The 23,419-nt window shown below is 55.6% G+C and overlaps 1 protein-coding gene across 1 annotated transcript in view; it reads right to left on the bottom strand.

The window, feature by feature from the left end:
* Positions 1–23,419, bottom strand: part of SCAP (SREBF chaperone) — a 98,727-nt gene continuing 75,308 nt past the window's right edge. Inside the window, exons 9-23 of the mRNA XM_067544504.1 lie at positions 23,156–23,268; positions 22,047–22,141; positions 13,995–14,093; positions 13,320–13,538; positions 12,072–12,508; positions 11,153–11,347; positions 8,964–9,165; positions 8,503–8,618; positions 7,402–7,972; positions 6,041–6,126; positions 5,200–5,282; positions 4,026–4,192; positions 3,150–3,230; positions 2,122–2,328; positions 1–980 (exon numbers count right to left, since the gene is read on the bottom strand). Of these exons, the coding sequence (XP_067400605.1) occupies positions 735–980; positions 2,122–2,328; positions 3,150–3,230; positions 4,026–4,192; positions 5,200–5,282; positions 6,041–6,126; positions 7,402–7,972; positions 8,503–8,618; positions 8,964–9,165; positions 11,153–11,347; positions 12,072–12,508; positions 13,320–13,538; positions 13,995–14,093; positions 22,047–22,141; positions 23,156–23,268 (2,917 nt within the window). The 3' untranslated portion in view covers positions 1–734. The remainder of the gene's footprint in view (positions 981–2,121; positions 2,329–3,149; positions 3,231–4,025; positions 4,193–5,199; positions 5,283–6,040; positions 6,127–7,401; positions 7,973–8,502; positions 8,619–8,963; positions 9,166–11,152; positions 11,348–12,071; positions 12,509–13,319; positions 13,539–13,994; positions 14,094–22,046; positions 22,142–23,155; positions 23,269–23,419) is intronic.

Here is a 23,419-nt window from a genome sequence, read left to right on the forward strand (position 1 = left end):
CGCAGGGATCACCCCCAGTGAGCCCCACTGGACTGTACGGGGCTCCCAGCAGGGCTGTGTCGCAGGCCTTGCCTTTAGAGGGGAACCAGGATCCGGGCACCCGGCTGTACAGCACCTAGCACAGTGGGGGCTACAGGCACCCTAGCAACCGTGCCAGCCCACCCCCGCTGCTGGAGGGCACCCCCGGCTTGCTGGGCTTTACAAAGAGTCTCCGATGACCCCCCCCCCCCCACCAGCCCCAGAAAGCCGGGCAGGAGGCAGTGGCCCAGCCAGGCGTTGGCCCCGGCAGTGCCCATCCTGCAATCGGCTGTAAGGGGAGCTGGGCTCTCGACTGCCCTGCGCGTACCAGGCCCCGTTTATCCCCAGCCACTGACAAATCGCTGCCTGGCTTGCCTGCCCCTCTGCAGGGCGATGCAGCACGGGCTGGGCCAGGCCCCTGGCTCTCAGCGCCGCGCACCGGCTGCTCGTTCCCCGCAGGTCCCAGAGCGGGGGCATGGCCCCCATGTGCTCAGCCACGGCCCCATGGGAGGAAGTGACCCGCAGAGCTGGCGGGATGCCTGGGGTGGGGGGGACACAGCAGAGCCGGGCTCAGCCCCTCCAGGGGAGCACTCAGGGAGCTGGGGAAGGAGAAACAGGCTCTCTCCTAGTACCCTCCTCCCACCCCAGGCGCCGGCCAATCACAGCTCAGATACGGGGGCCCCGGCCCTGCCTGTGAAAGGCCCCGTTTCCCCCCCTCAGTCCAGTTTCTCCAGCACGGAGGGCACGTAGAGCAGGCTGAGCTCGCTGCCGAAGTTGCAGACGATGGCGGCGTTCTCCAGCACCAGGATCTGCCGGGCCGGCTGCGCCTCGCTGCTCTTCCCCAGGTAGACGGTCTGCAGCAGGTCGCCGTAGCCGATGTCCCAGAACGAGACGCAGCCCTGGCCGCCCGTCACCAGCAGGTTATCCGAGATCACCCCCAGGCTGGCCCCGCAGCCCAGCTCCTGCACCGGGAACAGAGGGGAGCACATCAGAGACGCCGCCTGCCAACCAGGGACCGCCCGGCCCTGCAGCGCGGCCCCAGCTCCACCGCGGGCAGGGAAAGGTGCTGCCCAGCCATCCCCGTCAGTGCATCCCCTGCACCGGCAGGGCTACATCCCGGGATAAGGCCCCTCACGTCCCTGGGCTCTCGGCTACCACTGCCCAAAAAGGGTCACTGGTGGGCACATCTGTCAGGCCCCGGCCGAGACCAGCCGTTCGGTTCATGCAGGCCCCGCCCTGGAGCTGGGGGAGGCTGGTCTGGGGGTAAACGACTGGCCCAAGACCTGGAGTCACTTTCTGCTCTGCCCTGGCTCCTAGCTCTGCCAAGGTATTTACACTGCCGCTGATTTCAGCCTGGTCGAGGGGAGCAACTGCCCTGCCCTGCCTCACTGGGCACGGGGGCCCAGAGCGGGGCCTGAGTGAGACTGAGGTTCCCAAACCTGGCCGGGCCATCCTTGGGCACAGCCCTGTTAGCGCGACACACACACACACACACACACACACACACCCCCCCACCCCCCGCCGGGGCAGCGACACCAACTCACGTATTTCTTGGGTGGGAGGATTCTGTGGCCCTGCTTCCCCACACCCGGCCCTGCTTCTCCGCCCACCTTGGGTCCCTGAAGGAGTTGCTGGCAGCCTGGAGAACACAGGCCAGGTCCTGCAGGGCTGAGGGGCTCATTTCAGCACCAGCTACCCCTGGATTCTGTGGCCAGCGGCAGGGTCCAGCCTCCCCACAGCCGACTGTGCGCCTACACTCCCGGGACAGGACCCTAAACAGCCTCTGGCCCTGCCCCCCATCCCAAAGGCGCTCTCCAGCCCTGCCTGCCACACTGCGCCTCCTCCCGCCCCCCGGCTCAACGGCTGGCAAACGCGCCGGGGCGGTGAGGGGCATGAGCAGGGCTAGGCAGACACGGCTGGGCTCGACGTCCCCCAGGACCTTTCAGTGCTTGCGCAGCCCCTACACGAGGAAGGAGGAAGCGCCCCCAGTGATCTGACCATGGAACTCATCCCTCAGCAGACACACGCCCGGCAAAGCTCCCCACGGATCAGGGGAATCTGCAGCTCCAGGAACCCGCCCCCCCGCCTGGCCCCAGCACCTGCCTGCTGGATGGAATAGAGTTTGATCCCCGAGCTTCGGTCCCAGATGCTGATCACGTCATCCAAGCCGCTGCTGATGACGTAGGCCGCGGTGCAGGTCAGGGAGGTGACGTCCCCTCGGTGGGCGTACATGTGACTGACCCGGCTCCCGGTCAGCACGTCCCAAAGGCAGATGGCCCCATCCTGACCCCCGCTCGCTAGCCCCATGGTCTGCGAGCAGGTGGGAGAAGAGAGTAAGTTGTGACCCTTGGGGGGGGGCGGCCCTCCCCGCCTCCCTCATCCCCTGGCACCGCGGGGGGGCTGCGGCACAGATCGCATGCAGCCCAACGACCGGGGGACAATGGGGTTCACACCAGGTGCCCCCCCACTGCTCAAAGCAACGCCTTCTGTAGGCTTTAACCAGCCATGGTCTCCGAGGTGAGGCCCGTAAACGACTGCGGGGGCAAGGCTGCTTCTAGCACATTTCCCGTTACCGCCTGGGGCTCGGGGAGGCGGACCACGCAGGCAGAGAGGGGCTGGGGCAGCGAGGAAGCAGCCTGGGGCCACAGAGAAAACCTCAGCCCTGCTTCGTTACTGTAGGGTTGCGAAGCACAGTTTGTTGGTAAACAAAGCCAGGTTTGCCACATGGGCCAGGCTCCTTCCTTCCCTGGCAAGCGCTGGAGGCCTGGCGCAGTAAGACACTGAAGTCGGAGGCGCGTCACATCAGGGAGCCAGTCATTCCGGGCAGAGCTGCGCCCATCACGCCTGCTAGCCTGGGCTGCTCTGAGCTCCGGACGGGCAGGGGAACCCAGCCAGAAAGGGATTCCCCCGCCTGCCAGGAGCAGTGTTCTGGCTGGGAGGGTGAGCCCGCCCTGCCTCACCGCCGAGCACGCCGACTGCCTGCCTGCCGTAACGTGGGCCCCCACGGCCCTCGGGATACGGTGGTGGACAGCACACGGCGGGAAGGCCACGAACCCCAGCCATGCCCAAGTTCTCCCGCGTGGCTGGCAGCACACACAGTGGGAGCCTGGTCTCCGTGCTCAGGGCCGTACCTGGTCTATGTACACAGCTGTGATTGCTCCTGAATGACCCTGCAGTGTGAACAAGCAGCACGAGTCTTCAAGCCGATACACCTGCCAGGGAGTAAGATGGCAGCGTCAGGCAGTGGGCTCCGAACCGCCCACCCCGCTAATGCAGCAGGGCTCTGGTCTGTGACACCCCATGGGAGCCCTTCCTCACCACCAGCCCCTTCCCCGGCTTCTCATTTCCCCACCTGTTTCACTGGGAGCTTGGCCTTAACACACAGGTTTGATTTACCCCCTTGGTGTCTTCATGGAGATTACCCAGCAGTGGGTGCCCCTGAGCCACGGCCTGGCTGTTATGTCAGCCCTGCCCCAGTGAGCCCCACGGGCGCAGCGTGTTCCCCAGGCAGGCAGCTGGCTGCTCTCAGAGCCCGGGCTGCATTTCCAGCTAGACACGGCAGGACGTGGGAGCTGAGACCCAGAGGCTCAGTGCAGGGCTCTGGCCTGCAAACACTGCCTGGGCAGGCCGGGCCACGTGCCGAATCCATGTGCCAACCCAATCTCCGTGGTGCCCTACTCGCACACGGACATGCCCCCCACACGTGTACGCTGCTCTGGACACGGACACGCCCCCCACACATGTACGCCGCTCTGGACACGGACACGCTCCCCTGTGTACTCCACCCCGCACAGACACATGCCCCCGTACACGTGTGCTCTGCTCCACACATGGACACGCCCCTTACACGTCCTCTGGTCCACACTCGCGTGCCCACCAATCCCCCCGCCTTGTGACAGTCATGCATGTGCAACGCCCCACCCCCCACCTGTATTAACAGCCTACCCAACCCCCACCCCCCCCGCCCATGGCCCTGCAGAGGAGACGGGCGGCAGTGGAGCGCTTACTTTCAGCGTGTGGTCTTGGCTGCCTGTCACCAGGCGCCCAGCTGCAGCCTTCAGTGCCGTGATCGGCTTCTGATGGGCGCAGGGCACCGTGTGGGTCAGCTGGCACATGATGAGGCTGTTGCTGCAGCAGACGGGGGAGGAGGGGATGCTGTTTCTGCCGGTGGTTCCTGGGGGAGCACACACATAGCCAGCATGGCCGCGGGCTCTGGGGCCCAGGTTTGGACGCCCAGCCTGAGACGCCCGCGGTCTCAGTTTCAGCACAGCTGGGCACCCATTGCTCCAGCTGAGGTCATCGGAAGCTACAGCTGCTCGGCCCCTCTGAAAGGCAGGTCCAGAGCATCTCCAGCCGGGCACCCAATAGGGGAGCCCCCAAATCAGTGGCCACTTTGGAGTAAATTTGCTGTTGGAGGCCAGCGCCCGGGGATTACCCAGCAGGTGGGTCCAGCCCAGGCAGCACGGCCAGCTTCTCTGCCCCTGCCCGAGAGGGAAGGGCCGTGTCCACGGACTGTTCACATCCTCGCCTCTTGGCACAGGCTATGCCGTCCCCCACCCCAATCAGCTACGGCTCGGAGCACATCAATTCCCCAAGGCGCCCCTGCCCACCGACCCCCTCCCAAGTGGAGGAAACCATTGTGCACTGGCAGGGGGCTGGACTGGCTTGTCACCCAGAGCAGTGGCACCTACAGGCTCCAGCTGCGATCAGGGCCCCTGCACAAAGCCCCAGTGAGACGGGCCCAGGCCCGAAGAGCTCACAGCCAAGACAGACAAAGCGTTGGAAGGGAAACCGGCATGCGGCAGAGCTGGGAACAGAACACACGTCTCCCGGGTGCCACTCCCGGGCTCTGGACACTGGTCTCTTCGGGCCATATCCTCAAGGTACTGACTGAGGTACCTGTGTCAGGGAAATCAATGGGAGTTCGACACCTGAATTCTTTTCCCTCCTGAGCCGGGAGGAATCACAGGGCGGTTCCTAGCGTCTGAGTGCCTGACTTTGCAACTGTGGTAACATTCTTTCAATGTACGGGGCTTCAAAGGACATTCAGGTCAAACTCTGGAAAGCTGGTTAAACACGCGCGACGGACGCTCAGCTGTGCCCAGGCAAAGGCGTCGGGAAAGGAATCAGCGGAGAGGATCGGGCGCCCCCTCCGCGCGCCACGCCCGGGTGCTTGCTTACCTCGGAACTGCAGGTGGTTGAAGGATGTGCGGGCTTCTAAAGAGAAGAAATCTAAGGAGCCGTTCAACCTGGCAACCACAATCCTGGGAGAGAGGAACAGACGGCAGGAGCTGAAATGGCAGCTCTGACAGCTCCAGCTGCAGAGTAAGAACGACACCCAGATTTCCCCGGCTCTCAGCACCCATGTGACCCAGCCACCCCTCCCCAGACCCCAGTCTGCCAGCAAGGGCACCTAGCCCTGCCGGCCTGGGCGCTGGCTTTTGTGATGGGACACTTGTCCCCTGGGAACTAGACTGAGACCAGGCCACCGAAGAGCCGACAGATGGGAGCAGCTGGACTGGAGGCTGAATGTGCAGAGGAGAGGCTGAATGTGCAGGGGAGGAGCTGCTACTGCGCATGGCCGAGCACAGGACCAAGATCTTCCACCTACGGCTGCCAACACCGTATTTCCAAAAGAAGGGACTGTTTCCTTGGCACCCTGCCCCACCCCTTCTTCCGCTCTCACCAGCGTCAGTAGTAGTGCTAGTAACAAAGCGGTCAGGACACCTGCCTTCGCTGGGGGTAATTCTTGCTGCTTTTTGCAGCACTCAGCAACTTCCCAGCTTGTCACACACAGATGAAAAAATAAGGGACGTCCCTTGCAATAAGGGACTGCTGGTAGCCCTACATTCACCCTCCAGTCTCAGCCAGAGCCCCAGGGGTGCGGGCCAGAAAGGGACGCTCACAGCTGGAGCTGTCTGAATCGCCTCCTCTGGGCCCACCAGCTGGGCTCTGGCCTTCACACCCTCCTCCAAGGTGAGATCCCTGAGGAAGCGTGAGCACCAGAGGCTGTGTCCATTACCTGTTGTTCAGGAAGACGAGCGCTGTGATCCCGGACTGACCCTCCTCATTACTGCACCGCAGGGTCCCCTCGATGGCATCCCACACCTGGGAGAGAGGCAGAGTTACAGGGACTCTGGGCAGCAAGAGTTGTGCTAGGGGAAGGGAGGGGCAGATTGGAGCCACCAACCTGGCCCCAGGATTCAGCTCCGCGCTCACAGGCCCTGCAGGCGGATTTGGATCTTTTAAAATCTTTTATCCTGACTGCTTCAGCAGTGCCGTGTGCTCGGGGCTACAGGGGAGTCCCTCCCTCCCTCCCTCAGCAGCTGGCGAGGGAATGTAAGTGGTTTTGAATTTAAATTATAACAACGCTGGCTGTAGCCAGGTACCTTGGTGCTAGGCCTGGGAATTCACTGCACATGAATCCACCAGCACATCTGAGTCTTGCCTTGCAGCACCCCCAGCTAGCCCAGTCCTGGGACCCCCACAGCGGCCTGCAGGCCACGCTGCTATTCTGCTCTGAGCAGACTGATTTGCACCAGATTTTGAAGCAATCTTGTGATGTGGCCTGGAGCCAAGGTTCAGAAGGCGAGTTCAGGGCATGGCTACGCTACGCAGACACCACCACCTCGCTATGGAGCTGTAGCTGTGCTGGCATCACCCCGCAGGGTAGTCGAGGCCTACGCCGATGGAAGGGGTCTGTCCGTTGCTATGGGGACACCACTTCCAGGAGCAACGGCAGCTGCTGACGGACGTGTTCTGTTGACCTAGCCATGTCTCCACTGGGGTTAGGTTGGCGCAGCTCTGTCAGTCCGGGGTAGGGATTTTTCCCACCCCAAGAAATGCAGCTTTTCGACTTAACTGTTAAGTGGGGCCCAAGCTGCAGTGACAGTCCTTCCAGGCTCCAGCATGGCAGGGCAGTCAGAGCCCAGGAGCATGGACAGGAAACGGAGTCATGCAATGAGCTGTCTAGTGTGTCTGTCACCAACCCTCCTCCGCTGCCAGGGATCAGAACCGCTCCAGGATGTGTCGTAGGCCCTATGCGGATGACAGCTCCTGTAGCTGGCGCCCGGGCTTTGGGGGCAGAAGGAGCTGGGCTCTGTCCCCAGGAGACCCCAAGTGGACATGGTGTGCAGCTGGCGGACCTGGCTGCAGATCTGATACCCCCTGGCCCTGGAGAAGGAGTTCTAGAAACACTCTAATACAGCTGCCGTCTGCGTTCCTAGGGACCAAATCCACCCTCACTCCTAGAGGCGGCGCAGACGCCATGGAAGGACCAGTGCTCCGGGACCATGGCTGTGTTGTGCGCCCTGCTAAGGCTTTCTAGCTGTGGGCATGTCACTGTCAGTGCCCACTCCAGGGGCAGCAAGTCCCCCCGCTTACCTCCAGCTTCCCATTACTCCGGCCAGCCACAATGAGGTTCCCCTGCAGGTCCAGACTCCAGACAGAGCTTTCCAAGTCACCGCCCCAGGCAGAGACAGGTGAGGACTTTTCAAATCCGGCAAAAGGCTCATCCCCTACGCTCTTCCTGTGGGTGTTGCACCCTCCCTCCCCGTTCCCGCAGCTCATGGCCCTGGTGCTGCCTGTCCCAGCGCAGAAACCGGCCTGTCCGTGGGGGGCCGGAAAGCCAGTGAAGTTCATGCAGTTCGAAGTGCTCTGCTCCTCGCAGACCTTCTCCACCAGGCTGCTGAAGTTGTAGCCAGTGTCCTTGTGCCGGCCGCAGACTGCGCGGTGCCTGGGTTCTGGCTCCACCACCTTCGCCTGCTCCGAGAAGTTGGTGTCGATAAGAGAGGTGAGGTCCGGCTGGTCACAGAACAGAGGGGGCTGCGGAGGAGTCAGCACCCTCTTCAGCTGGTGGCTGTTGTCGAGGGAATCCTCCAGCCCGTTCTTGGGGTCTGGGCTTTGATCCCAGCAATCCTGGTAATCAAAGACGCCGCTGCTGTCTCTGCGCAACCTGAAAGGCAGCAGCTGAAGGTTAGCGCTCCTTTCCGGACTGGCTGGGAGAGGGTGTGCGACTGGCTGGGAACACTAAGACAATAGTGAGTCTATGGAGAGGGAAAGGAGGGGTGAAAATCACTCCTTTCATAACAGCTGGGGTGGGCGGGGCATCCTGCCCAAAACCATGTGAGTTAACTTCTTCCAGCATGCATTTACACGAGTTAGCGAGTACTGATTGTGTAAGTACAGGGGGTATTTGCACAAGTTCGTGAACAGTGATTGTGTAAGGATAGGAGTGTGCTTGCACAGTTTAGTAAGCAGTGATTGCATAAGAATGGGGTGTGCTTGCACAGGTTAGTGAGCAGTGACTAAGGATTGGGCACGTTTGCACGGGTTAGTGAGCAGTGATTGTGTAAGGATGGGTGTGTTTGCACAAGTTAGTGAGCAGTGGTTGTGTAAGGGTGGGGTGTGTTTGCACGGGTTAGTGAGTAGTGATTGTGTCAGGACAGAGGTGTGCTTGCACTAGTCACTCAGTAGTGAATGTACCCTTGTTTGGGGATGACAGTGAGGCAGTCTCCAGTCTGAGCATCCCACACTCGGATCTGACCCACCAGGCAGCAACTGACGAGCAGCATCCCGTCGCTAGCCAGGCACTCGATATCCTGAGGAGGAAAAGCAGCCTGGGCTGAGCCCGTGGAACCAGCCAACCCCACCATATCCGAGAGCACGCCAAAACCTCCACCTGGCCTGGCAGAGCCCGTGAAGTGCAGGGGGCAATGAGTGGCTGGCTCAGGAACGCCAGGCCCTGTGCTCAAAGCCCAAGGGCTGCGCTCACTGCACAAGCGCAGACTGCAGCTGCCCTCACTTCCCCTGCAGAGGCATGGCCCGAGGAGGTGACAGGCCCCACAGTGCAATGCAGGCCGGCTGCCTGGATCAAGGCAGAGTGCTGCATGCTGGGACCTGTAGTCTCCCAACGAAGACACTGCCCACGCCCCAGGCCAACCTACCATGAGGTGACCCCTGAGGACCAGGGGGGCGATCTCGGTCTCGGGTGGAGAATAGCCATAGTCATCACAGGGCAGGTCCCCTCTCTTCCTCCGGCTGTGCGCGAGCCCGTTCTGCCCATAGTTTTTGGGGCAGAACACTCTGTACAGGCAGAAGAGTAGAAGAACCAGGAGGATGCCAGAGGCCAGGCCCAGAGCAGCGACCCTGATGGGCGAGAAGGATGTCAGCTGGCACACACTGCTCCCAACACAGCACTCAGAGTGTGCCTCCCAGGAAGCAGCTGGTCTCATCTGGACTATTGCATACAAAGGGAGCCAGTTGAGGGCTCCCAATTTAGCTCCTTAACGAAGAGGAGAACGTCAGGGAGCCCAGCTGCCTGCTGACGTGGCTGAGGGCGAAAACCCCTGCAGGTTTTAGGTCCTGCTGTACATGCAGCCTGGAAGGCGTTTTTGAACACCTGTTTAAGATGTTAAAAAGGGGGAGGGAATGGGGGTTAAAAAAAATCTTCATCCATCGATCCAAATGTTTTAAATCCAACCACCAGCTCCTGGCTAAGAAGTGACACTGCTGATCCTGAAAACGTTATGCAGTATGCAGTTATGGCTGGTATCAGTTTGTCGACTGAAATTTCTCCCTGATAAAATACTGGGTTTTGTTGAAATTTACATTTACATCCTGGGAAAAAAGTCAGTGTCAACAGCATTTTCAGATTTTTCAATTGGGAAAATTCAAAATGAAAGGTTTCAATAGAAAACTTTAAAAAAAATTCCTTTTAACATTCCTGAATTGAAATTTTTCAGAAATTTGCCACATTTTCGTGACACAACATTTGTTAATATTCTGACTTTTTGTCCCATTTTGAGATGAAAACAAATGTCGAAATGTCAGAATTTCCCTGCAGTATGGAAATTCTGTTTTCCAAAGAGCGCTAGACGCGTTCTGGATCGACCACCCCGAGAGGCTGCATCCTATTGGACCTTGCGGCTCCCATCATTCCGCTCACCTTCCTCTGGATCATCATTATTTACATTATGGTAGAGCCTCAGCACCCCGAACTAGGGTCAGGATCACCCGTCGTACAAGGCTTTGACCAGAAAAGCAACATGAAGCTTGTCCTGGCCCTAGAGATTTTGACTCCCCCCTGTAGGCCTCTTTGCTCACAGCAGGATTTGAGCAGTTATCTCGGATCAGTTATTGCTGAGGGGTAATGCATGTGAATGCTAAAAGTGACTTGGATCAAGATTTTCAACAGTGACTAGTGATTTTGGGAGCCACCAGTTCTGTGTCCAGCTAGAGATACCTTAAAGACGCCTGATTTTCAGAGGACCAGGTAGTCAGCACTTTCTGAAAATGATGCCCCTTTAAGGACTTTTCAAGTTGGACATCCAAAAATGGAGGCACCCAAAATCCCTAGTCCATTTAGACAATCCAGACCTACTTCTTTGCCAGCTTTTCACAAGGCGAGAGCTGAAATCAGGCAGGAATACCAGGCAAGATGGGAATCAGTATGATGTGATTTCAAGGCATTTCCTGTATGCTGTGCTGAGTAAGAATGCTGATTCCAGGGGAAAGCTGCACTCCACCTTCTCAACAGCACAGTGCTTTCCTTTCTAGCCTTGAGAGTGTTGTCTGACAACTCACAAACGGTCACCCACTCCAAAGACTCTTACCTCCCTTACTCCTCCATATTCATTCTTCCCACCCATGAGCCTCACCTCACAGCGTCTTTCTCTTTCCGTTGACGCGCTGCAAGTCATGCACGGCTGGATACTGCGGTATGGCTAAAACAGCACCAGAGCTGCCCAACCAGCCAACGAGACTAAGCTTTGGGCTAGCAACGCTGGCTCTTCCAAGCGCACGGCTAACTGCACACGATTATCCCACGCACATGCAACCGACACTTACGCACGTATGGAGTTTTACACGTCAGCCTCAGGGTGTCTAGTACATCTTGACAAGCAGCCCCGCTTTTCCTGAGCCTCAGCGCACTAGCCTCACAGACACTTGCTAACATCTTAGGCTGCTCACTGAACCGCCCGGTAGGAAGCCCTCAGCCTCTGCAGCTCACTAATGGGAATGATTAACTTAACACTGCACTCCTGACTCTGTGTCCCCAGGCAACGATTGCCCGTTCTGGGTGACTGCGGCAGGGCCAATGGGGTGGATTACAGGGGACTGTCGGCTCCTTTACTTGTAGAGCGTGACGTCCCGGTGCCCTTGCAGTTTGGGCGAGGCCTCCCCAGGCCGGTCCACCGCCTCCACCTTCCCATGGCTCGAAGGGAAGAAAGGCTGGTAGCGATTCGCCTCCTGAGGGTGGCGCACTTCTAAGGCTTCTTGTGGATTCAGGTACAAGGTGACAGGGATCGCTGGGAGGATGCTGATGTACCTGGGGAGAGGAGGGAAAGACAATGGACCAGCTTAGGAACAGCAGGATGCAGAGATGGCAAGATCCCATTAGATCATCTAGCTCATCCCTCCCAGGAGCCAGGCCAGGGCTGGACCCAGCAGGGTATTCTCTAGGGCTTTGTCCAGGCCAGGGTTAGCTACCCCAACCCATGGAGCTTCACTGATTGCTTGGAAGAGCACTGCGAAATCTAAGGGGAAGAGGGCGACCGACAGCCAGGACTGGAGCAGGTCACCGGTGGGACCCTCTGGATTTCAGAGATTTCAAGGCCAGAAGGGACCGATCTGATGATCTAGCCTGACTGTCCGTATAGCCCAGGCCAGAGAATCTCACCCCAGGGTCCTGCACTGATCCCAGTGCTCTGGCTGCACTAGAGCATGGCTATCACTCACCCTTAGTTTTATATTGGCCACAAACGGCATTTCAAACCTGTGCCCAGGGTGCAGGGAAGTAACCAGACACACATCACACCACACCACACAGCAGTGGGAAGGGAAGGGCATGTTTCAGCCAAGGACAAGTCCCCATGCAAAGTGCCCGGGGACGTCCAGTGTCCATGCAGGGCAGTCAGCCTCTTGGCTCCCACAATGAGCTGCGTGGAACTCCGTTTATCTGCTCCAAGGGTGAAGGGCTGAGCCAGACCTGATGGGATTCAATTCTGCGTGGACTCCCAAGGCCCCGGGCACCTTGTCTGCAACCCACTTGCCTTTTGGCCAGTGTGATGTTGTAGTAGCTGAAGAGGGATGGCCAGTGTCGGAAGGAGAGCTTCCTCCAGATCTCCTCGTCCTCCACTCCCCACGTGACCTCCGCCTTGGTGCCAGGCTCTGGCTGCCCAGTGCCTTTGCTCTCCGCTCCCTGGGCCCACAGCTGCTGATTTGCCTCCAGTCCATTCAGAGAATCTAGCCCTTCCTTCTGCTCACGCTGCTGCTGCGTCTGGTTCTCTGACAGCTGCACGGGCTCTGATGGGAAGACGGAGAGGGCGAGTTTGGCATCCCCAGCAGGAAGGACCCCTCCAGGAACTGGCATGGGAGGCAGCCCCGCTTCGCCCAGCGGGCTCTGCTCCGTGACCTGCGACGTGAGGTAGGTGCGGAGGCCGGCGGGATCCGTGTAAACCAGGATTCCAATCCAAATCACAGTTCCAACCTGCACCACACAAGTGAAGAGACAAGACAGTTTAGTTCACGGCACCCTGTCCCCAGCCCCATAACTGCGCAGACACCAGAGCATCAGCATGGCCAAATCTCAGCCACGTCCCCACAGGAGGTACACCCTGCCCTGAGACACAGACCTGCTCCTAGGGCCTGACTCCCATATCCACCTGGGCAGAGAGACACCCTTGAAAGAGGAACTGCACAGATCTGCAAACCACACACAAAAACCTGACACTGTCTATGAACCTGGTCTCCATCTGACGCCCCCATTCCTCACACACACACCTATCCTGTTTCCTGGGAAACCCGCTTTCTGCTGACGACAAGGCCACCACGACGTGCTGCAGAAAACCGTTTAACTGCTAACGTAGGAAAATGTTTCTGTGCCTTCTTCCATGTGGCCCCCAGACACAAACATTCCTTGGCTAGTCTGCAAGGGTCTCTACTGCCCCCCTCCACCGCCCAACGCCTGAAAAACCACCTCTGCAGAGCTGCCTTCATGTTGCAGGGTAAGTGAAAACTGTCAGTTAATATCTGTGCACGATATGAACGAACAAGAGACCACATGGCAGCATGACAACCTTGCATGCTCGTCACTGCGTTAAGCAGAGCCCTGAAGCAGACACGTGCCCAGAGAATCACTTCTCTGACCGCGGCCACCCGTCAGGGGAGTGCAAGCCCTGAGGAGAAACAAGGGTTCATGAGCATCTTTTGGGCTTCTGCTCCGTGGAAGTACAGCCAGGGCAGGGTGTGCATACAGCTAGCAGGGAGGTGAACCAGACAACAAACAGCACACGGTGTACCATGATGAGCCTCTGGGCCAGCCGGGTCCTGGCGAAAAAGTAGATCACCCGCAGCCTCTTGGGCAGGCGCAGATTCCTGAAAGATGACGGCTGCAGGGTGATGGTGTGCGGGGTGGCAGGTCGCATGGCTGGCTGGCGCTCATACCTCTGGGAGCGGCTCACTGGCTTTGCTGGGGGCATGCAGGCTTCTTCCGGCAGCCGTTTGTTCAGGTCAGCGAGCTGCCAACAGGAGAGCAAATGGATTAGAGCCGCAGAGACTAGGACCTTCCTCGAGAGAAACTAATACACCATCAATTAGCGGAACACACATCTGAGCCCAAGTGCTTGTCTCTTCACACACACAGTTATGTGGCCCATAAATGCACGCCTACATCTCTGGGAACGCCCAGTCTCAGCTACACCCATGACCATGCCTGTCCTCAGGCTCTCACACCCATGTGATTGGAGCTGCTCACTTTCACGCCCAGCTGCCCGTGCTCATGGACCTCTGCCCTCCCCACTGACGCACACATACGGACGCCTGACACACACTCCTGCCCATCCAAACCAGAAAGCACCCCTCAAGCCCACCTGCTCGCGCTCAGTCACACAATGAAAAGTCCAGGAGTGAGCTGTCCTGGTACCACTGCACAGAAAGGTCAAGCCTGAAAACCTGCCTTCTCTGCCATTCCCTACCTCCATCCGGCGAATGTCAATGGACAGCACAGTGGTGAAGAAAAACATCTGGAGGAAGAAGTCGGATACCAGGCCAACCACAGCAAAGAGGCAAAACTCCTGCAGGACAGAAGACATCCACAGATCAGCAAAGGGGCCCTCTGAGCTCATGGCAATTCTTTTAACCCCAGAGCAAGCAGCATGGCAAAGGCCTGTCCAAGACACAGCCTTGAGTATATTCCACTGGCAATCCCTAGTATCAGTACTCTAGTTACTTTTGTGTGTGTGATGTTGGGGAAACTGAGGCAGAATTACTAGAGTCCACAGAGCAAAGCGGTGACAGAGCTGGGACCAAAACCCAATTCCCAGTCGTGTGATCTAACCACTAGATATCACTGCCTCCCAGCCAGCAGCAGTGCCAGCTCTCTTCGCATCACTCCACCAATTAGCATTAGCCCTGACCTGCAGGGACCTCCTAGAGCAGTGACACTCAGACCTCAGTGGTTCGGGAGCCACATTAGCAAACAACAGTACCCAAAAGAGCCACAGTGGCGTGAATTCACTGTTCCACTTACTACAGCGCTATACACTCAATCACACAGTGTTTTAATATGTGCTGCAAAGAGCTGCAGGAGACACAGTAAACAGCCACTTGCAGCTCGAAAGCCTCAGTCTGAGTATCACCATCCTACAGGGATGCCGGGCGTTCGGTCTCTGAGGCTAGTCAGTTGCTGATCTCTGATATGCTGGCAGTTTTGTGATGGGACCTGGACTGAGACCCCAAACATTCATTTCACACGATCCATCAGACAGCAGGTGGCAATCTGCAGTACCCAGACCCTTTCCACGGAGGCGGATGGATTCCATGAGCAAACAGGTCTCAATTTCTAACCCCTACATAGCTGGGATGCAATGCTGGCCGAAGCTGGTCTCTCTCTGACCCCATGCAATGCTCAGCTCTCACCAGCAGGTGCCATTGCAGGAACAAGGATTACACAAAAGTTCCAGAAGGGCAGCCGAGTTAGTCTGTTTACAGCAAAAACGAGGGTCCTGTAGCACTTTAAAGACTAACAAATTTCATTTCTGCAGACATAAGCTTTCGTGGGCTGCAACCCACTTTGTCAGGTGCAAGGAACAGAAATCAGATAGGGGGTATATATAAAAATCTACGGGTAAGGAATAGCAATGGGGAGGGGAGGTGTTAGCAAAGTCCATTCAATTAGAGTAGATGAGGCCTATTCACAACATCTCTGATGAGGAATAGGAAATTAACTGAGCCCTAAACCACAACAAAACAAAGGTGATCACAGTCACTCAAACCCAGCACTGAGGGCCCCACACAGGACTACAAACCAAACCTTTTCCCAGTGGGAAGACATTTCGGAGGGTGAATCTTCTATCATTTGGGGACCAGATTCCTACCAGCGTTTTCTACTGCTGAGAAGGGCTGTTCTCAAACACGAGCACTGCAAACAACTGCTGGGAGCCAGAGATGGAATTGACCATTTACAGGCCTAGCAGGACTTGCGGGGAGATAATTCACTGGATCAGTTGTCCCCTCTGAAAACAAAACCACGGGGGAAAGGCAGCTCCTAGCTAGATATTTCCTCCTGGCTCCTTTCCCAGCAGCCGGGCTGGAGGTTTTGGGAAGGGTGGGACAGGAGCATAAGGCCAAATCCTCCCTCTAGACGTGGATCCCAAGAGGGAGCCACAACGCACAAGATTCCCTCTACCCCAGCAAGCAGGGACTCCCCCAAGGCTGGGGCCAGTCCTGCTCTGCACAGAATTCCACGCATGGTGCTTGGTAGCCAAGCCACACCTGGACCCGCGGACACGGACCCGCCATGCATGCACCGTGCATCCATCTGCAGCGAGGGCAAGACTGGGCCCTCAGTCTATGAACGTCAGGTGTGTCACATGAACAAGGTGGGAAGGGCAATGGCAGGAGCAGGAGGACACGGGGCTAGTCCGCAAAGCACCACACTGCAGGTAATGTCTCAGGGCCTGGGGTTTCTCCAGGGGGCTTTCATTGGGCCATAAGCCCAGGAGAATGGGGCATCCTGCATGTCTGCAATTCCTGGGACGAGGCTCTCACAATTATAGCTTGCACCAGAGTGCTGCTTGCAAAATGGCTCCCTTCAAACCAAACCCTGCTCTAGGTATGGGGAGAGCAGCCTATGGGGCAAATTCTCCTCCCCCAACTCAGATGGGCTGCGTGGGTGTAACTGAGAGGGGGCGGTGGCCTGTCCAAATCCTTGGAGCTGATCGCAGGCCCTGGGCAGAAGGAATTCCTCTTCTCTCTGCTGCTCCTCTCTGTACCATGCGGTGCCTAGATGACTTCAGCACTGCACTGCTCCCTTTGGGAAACAAGAGCGAAGGCTCGTGCCAGATTTATGCAGCTCAGTTCCCTATCGACAGGGTTCCTTGGACTCTATGCCACAAGGGCAGCACGTTATCTCAGCTGTGTCCTTCACTCCCACAGACAAAGATAAGGGAGACACACACACAAGGCTCCAGCAGAGCAGCAGCCAGACTTAAACACAGAGTCCCTGTGGGGCTCTTCGTAGGGGAGCCAGGGCACACAAGTCTGCACCCCAAGAAAGATGAGACCACGGACAAAGCACAGAATGGGTGTGACTATGTACATCATCGTGCCCCAATCTGGCACAAGCAATAAGCCACACTGGTAACTTGCTGGCCACGGATATACACGGGTGTGGGGAGTAGTGGTACCTTCTTCCACAACTCCGAAGACATGCCCTTAGTGTCAGTCCCTTAGTGTCGTCCCTTAGTGACATGCCCTTAGTGTCGTCACTGGCAGACCAGCGGAGCAGAACAGAGATAATCTCAAGCACTGAGATCACTTCAGAGATCTTGTCAATGTCACTTTGCTGCTCCTTTACACAGGGAGTGGAGCAGCAGCAAAGCAAAGCGCAAGGAAGGGTGCCAGCATGACCGTCAGCTCATTTCAGACCCAAGCGAGGGATTACCCCTTTGTCTGAGCACAGCAACCTCCGCAGCCTTCACCATTGCCTTCTGGTGAAAAGATCACATTACAAAGATCGCATAACCCGCTGCCAATGACCTAGATGCTGAGCGCTCTGGAGCTGAGTCTTAGTGCAGAAGGGAAGAGGTTTGTAGCCTCTTGAGTTCTACAACATATCCTTCGGCTGCCCTCGTCTTGCATATAGACTACAACCCACAGGGACAAAAGGGTCAGCGTGAAATGCTCTGCCTTGGTCTGAGAGTTTAGTCTTACCTCAAAGGAGAGAACTGCATGCTGGAACCTGTAGTCCTTGCCAGTGACACCTCTCTATTACAAATGAGGGCCTCTGCAGACTGCTTCATTTAATACGAGGTGGGTGCAGCCATGTGGTCACCCGGCAAGATGCCAAAGCAGCCCTCAGTTGGGTACATTTTTATGTGTCCCTGCCTAGCACGTTGGCCCTGGCTCCACATGCCGAGATGATAGGATTCAAGGCCTCCAACGGCTTGCCTGTGGAGTGGGGGAGGGCGAGCGTGATGGGACTTGTTTCCCTGACAGACAGAGAAGTTTGGTGCTGTTCTGACACTATCCACCCGGTGCATTTGGCTGATCAGGAGTGGACCCGGGCTGGCCAGCGATCACCCAGAGCCAGCGGCAGTGGCAGTGGGCGTGACTGAGTAAGCCTGGTATGGAAAGCTGTGTCACTGACTCACTGCATGACCCTTGGAAAGTCACTCCACCTCCGGAGTCTCAGATCCTCCAACTGTAGAACGGGGAGAGGGCTGCCCACTTTTGTCGAACTCTAAGTTGAGTGGATGATTGGATGGGGAAGAACTAGACAGGTTACAAAAATGGAGCCATTTCAAGGAAAGCACAGAACATGTCAGCAGCTTGGGAAGGGATGAAGGTGCTCAGACTGCAGCCAGCGAAGTGGAGCGTGGGGAGGAGGAGGTGATGACAGGCACTGTGAGTGGGACAGCAGGATGGCCTGACAGCTCCATCACTAGTTCTACAGGGAGTTACTGGCCAGTCCTCGGGATGGCTCCCTGCAGGGAGCAGGAAGGGAAAGTGAGTTATATACATATGCATACACACCAGAGAGATGGATCAGCTCATGAGTTGCGCACTCCATGAGTACCCAGTTCATAATGGGGAAACTGAGGATCCACATTCGAAGACTTTCTAGGGCTGAATCTTGGTCACTTGCCAGCTGATGTTCCTGATGCAATTACGTGCACTCCCCTCTTCTCCCCTCCCAAGTTCAAGCCATCGTGCTAGCCCCGAGAATACTGCAGCTCAATATTGAAGGATTGTCAACAGCCAAACACAGCATTTTCAGCAATTTATCCTGTCATCATGACATTGGCATCACCTGCCTGCAAGAGACGAACATCACCACGGCAGAAGCAAAGTGCTTCAGGATAGCCAGTTTCAACCTATTGTGCCATACCCCACACACCAAACACGGCTGCACCATCTACATCCAGTCAGATGGCGCTTCCGTTGACATCTACTAGATGGGATTCAGGTGGAAGGTTTCCAGATTGCAAATGTTTACAAGCCCCTGAATGTTAACTGGGACCAGCAAGTTCTGCTGAAACTAGCTCACCCAGCTGTCTACATCGGTGACTTCAACAGCCACCATCCTGACTGGGAATATTTGGCAACAGACACTAACCGAGAGCAACTGGTGGAGTGGGTGTTTAACAACGATCTCGCCCTCATCCAAGATGCAAAGCAGGGAGGCACCTTCACCTCAGCCCGATGGTCTCATGAATACTCTCCTGATTTGCGCTGGATCTCATCCGGGGATGGTCATGCCCAACCTGCATCATATCTGGTCTTGGAAGACTTCACAAATAGCCAACACAGACTTTCTATTATCCACATCGGTCTACAACTCCCAATCATTAGATCCTGTAACAAGCCAAGATGGAACTTCAGGAAGGCAGACTGGAAGAATACACAGATGCCACAGACAAAATTGTTGTCTCCATACCACCACCCCATATCCTGGTCGATGAAGCTTTTGGGTCAATTCCAAGGAGTCATCTTCAAAGCCACTTGTGCATCCACACTGCGCAGTTACCATCCAGTCTACACGCTGTGCCTTGGTGCTGAATGTGCTAAACTGCTCGGCCAGTGTGACTCCTCCAGTGATCCAGATATTGCTGCTCAGCGAAGCGAGTCACTGGACACTGCTAGACGAGCATGATGTGAAGATATGACTCGGAATCTAGACGTCATTCACTCAAGCCGGAAATGCTAGAATTTCATTCGCTGTCTTGCTGCAGCTCAGCAACCACTAGCCCTAAACCAACCACCTCTCACGCCAAAGCAAGCTGTCAGCCATCTGCTGAAAGTGTTAAAGGCCCCAAATGAGAAACGTGTCAGACAACAAGTCCATGACGAGCGGTGACAGTTCTATCGAAGGAATGCCACTCAGCAACACGTAGAGCTGTTCACAGCCATGGAGATAGACAAAATTCTGAGTGATATGCTTCTGGCTGTGACAATGTATCGCCAGTTTCTGAAGCACCTCAAGACTTGTGTGCATTAGTGGCTGGCACAGTTCTTCATGGGAGTAGTCAACAAAGAGTGACTTCCGAAGACATAGCGAATGTCAAAAGTCATTGCTCTCCTGAAACCGGGGACAGATCCACATGATGTTGCAAGCAATCCACTGATATCTCTGTTGGTCTGTGCCATTCAAGGTGCTGGAGCGTCTCGTTCTCCAGCACACCTCTCCTCAACATCGAGCAAGCAGGCTTTCAGAGAGGTTGAAGCACCTGTGATCAAGTGCTAGCTTTCACAACATTCATCTAAGACAATTTTCAGAAGAACCTGAAGACAGGAGCCATATTTCTAGACCTGAAGCAGCATATGATATGGTCTGGCACATGGTGCTTTTAGTCAAATTCTAAAGAGCCTTTCAGCATGGATAGTCAACGTTGTTGACCTCCTCCTCCTCCACAAGAGACATTTCCGACTGCACGTGGGAGATGGAGTTAGCGCATGAAAAAGATAAACTAATGGTCTACTGCAAGGCTCTGTGCTGGCATTGACACTTTTCAATCTGTATGCAAACTACATCCTGTTTGCCCAGTTCTGCAAGCTCACGTATGCAGATGACATTTGCTCGGGCGTCCAAGCACAGTCATTCCCAGAACTCGAAGATGCCCTAAATGCTCACTTGACTAAGATGGCTGAATAGTCTGAAGTCAGCGGCATTTACAACCATTTGTGACCAGGTCAGAGTTGAGTGTGTGCCATCTTCCCAATGCCAGAGCCCCCCAAGAACTGAATATCTTTCTCAATGGACATCACTTGAACCACAAATCTCACCCAGTGTACCTGGAGCAACCCTAGATAGACCTCTCACACGTCTTAACCACTTGAGGAAACGTGCAGCTACAGTGAGGTCGCATAACAATCTTCTAAGCAAATTGGCCAGGACTTCATGGGGAGCAAATGCTCAAACTCTGCAATCATCCAGTCTAGCCCTCTGTTACTCTGCAGCAGAATACTGTGCTCCAATCTGGCTCTATCCATCTCACATCAAGTTAGTTGACACACAACTACACGCAACCATATGCATCGTCACTGGGATGATTTAGACCCACACCAGCACTGCGGCTCCCCGTGTTAAGCAACATTATTCCTCTAAACACCCATTGTGAAGATGCTACAGCCAGAATGGTTGAGAAGATCAGGGCAAACCTGAGCCTACCACTACACACAGACGTCTTCAACCACCCAAGAATGTGCTTGTTGTTGAGATGCCTGTCGTGCGCCCACTTGCCCTCTCCAGATTTCTCTGAGACATTGATATGGAGTGAAGAACAGTCTGCAGCTGATGTCAGAAACCAGTCTCTCAGCATGTGTGTACCCAGCTTTGATTTGCCATGCCGATCATGGGCCCTTCTGAACTGATTTCAAATGGGCTGGGGTCACAGCTGGGGCCAACCAGAGGATCCCATGTGCAGCTGTGGCCAAAGACAGATAGTGTCACACATCACTGACGACTGCCCTCTTCACAGACTGGATGGTCATCTGAGGGCTCTGCACTTCTAAGGCTGCCACAAATCAGTTTAGCAAGTGCCGCATCCAATAAGAAGGAGAACACCAAAGAAACAAAGGCAGCATAAATGAACTCCACCCGCCCCTCTGGGTTCTGTTTCCATCACTTAATCATAGTCAGGTGATGTTTTCACACCCTGATCACAAGGGACCAGAGGAGGGACATGTCACCTGGCCTCACTCCACGCACTGGGCTGCGATCTGGCCAGCTCTCTTGAGATATGCAGGGTAAGACCTGGTCCGTGCTTGAATGAGAGGGCTGGAGCATGGCCAGGACCCTGCGGGTAAGACCCGTCCCTCTTGAAAAAAGTGACATAGGGACTTAAATGACCATGAATGCTCTAGACCTTAGCTTTATATCTCATCTGAAAGGCAGCTCCATCCACCAGCGAAGAGCCGCCGACCATCGCACTGCGGCACAGGTTCAATACTGAATTCAGTATCAAAGGGATGAGTCTTACGGCCTCATCTCCGGTAATAAAATCCTGCCTCCTCAAAAGGGAGGCAGTATTACCTAGCGGTTAGAGCAAACAACTGGGGACCTGTATTCTATACCTAGTGCTATCACTAAATTGTTGTATGATATCAGGCATGTCATGTCACCGCTCTCTGCCTCAGTTTCCCCAACAGTTAAATGAGGATGATACACATGCTAAAGTGGCATTGTGAGATCTAATGTTTGTAAAGCACTTTGAGAAGGCACTGGAGAAGAGCAAAGAACTATAAATTCTCCTGTAGTTCCAATAGGACGCAGGACTCTTCACTTCTTGTCCTAACGTGTCGTGTGGTGCGGCTGTACACTGCAAAACCGCGGTTGGGTTTCACCCCAGAGGTGGCTACAGTTAATGGGAAGTGCAGTGAACCTTGTGTATAGAATGCATTGAGATCCTTTGGGAGGTGCCCAGCAAGCTACTAGCAATCAGTTACTGGTGTTGTGCGTGCAGCTGAATTTACACACCTCTGACCCACAAAATCCGGACCCGCTCATACTGACCAACCACACACACCTGGATGGCCGGGACGAGAGTGAAATAGCCAATCAGGATGATCCCAAGCTCCGTGGCCATGTTCTTCATAATAGACCAACTCTCATTGCTCAAACCTAGGGAAACAAAACATGCACGGATAACAGTGTTCACTAGGAATTAGAACAGGGGACTGGCACATAAGACTCCTGGGTTCTAGTCCTGCCTCTATGTGGGACCTTAGAAAAGGCTCTGTCCCTCGGTTTCCCTCCCTGTAAAATGGGAATAATACACTCAGCTCCAGACAGAAGGTAGCAGAGAAATATTATGCATTATTACTGGAGAGAGGACGCCTCTAAGGTTAGAGAAAATTAATTTCCTTTATTCAGCTACCCAGAGAGACCCACCCTTGTAATCTAGGGAGCTCTGGGTCACAGCCACTCCACGAGAATATGGGAGAGCCCCTCACTTCTGTGAATCGCTCTGTAAAGGGAGCACAACACTGAATAATGTACAAGGGGTCGTGTTAAATTCTTTATATGGGTTTCGGCTGATAACGCACTCACCCACGAGCCCCTCTGACTGCTTGCCAGGAACCTGACAGAAAGCCACCCTGCACGTGCATTAAATGGAGCAAGCTGCACAGACTATCGGACTATCTCAGCAGGCAGTGCTCCACCTTGAGCTAAGCCGCCTGAGTGCACTGCGTGCTGGCCAGGTAGCCCCATGAGGCACAGTGCCATAGTTGTAGAATGCCCTGGGGCTGCATGTGGTCTGTAGGCAGCACTTTGGCCATTCATGCTCTGAGAAGACATAGCACCAAAGGTCCATACTACGGGATGTTGCAGCCTTCCCTGGCCCAGCGATTATTTCACAGCAGCTTCCGTAGCATGGAGGAACCACGGCTGTGTTCCAGGTTCCTAGAGACTAGGCACCCCTTGATGGGCTTACACAAACTCTTGGGGTTGACAAGCAGCAAGCTGAAGTGGCCATGTTCAGCATGCAGAACACACAGCTCTCACTCAACAGCATCTTAGCCCAGGGCTGCTTCACGCCATCTCAGAAGCTAAGAATTACAATCATTCCCCTTTGGGGTCACCCCTTTCAGAGTAAATGGAAATTTCCACCCTTTCCCGGAGCCAGATGGGTACCTTGTGCGATCCTCAGTTTCACTTCCAGATCGACGGGCGTGGAGACGACCGATTTGGTGAGAACCAGCACATTCTCCAGGCCAATCACCACAACCAGGTATGGAAAAATCTCCCTGGGAAAACAGAGTCAAGTGTGAGAAATAACCGGCCAAGAAACAAGGGGGTAACCCGGATTTAAAAGCAACCAGGTGCCGTTCAGCCTAGTGCAGAGCAGGGATGGGTTGGTTGAGGACTCTCATTCGATACACCAGAGCAGCAGCAGTG

The sequence above is a fragment of the Emydura macquarii genome, unplaced genomic scaffold, assembly GCF_026122565.2.
Source record: "Emydura macquarii macquarii isolate MOO-44397 ecotype Brisbane River unplaced genomic scaffold, CSIRO-AGI_Emac_v2 contig_973, whole genome shotgun sequence".
NCBI lineage: Eukaryota > Metazoa > Chordata > Testudines > Chelidae > Emydura > Emydura macquarii.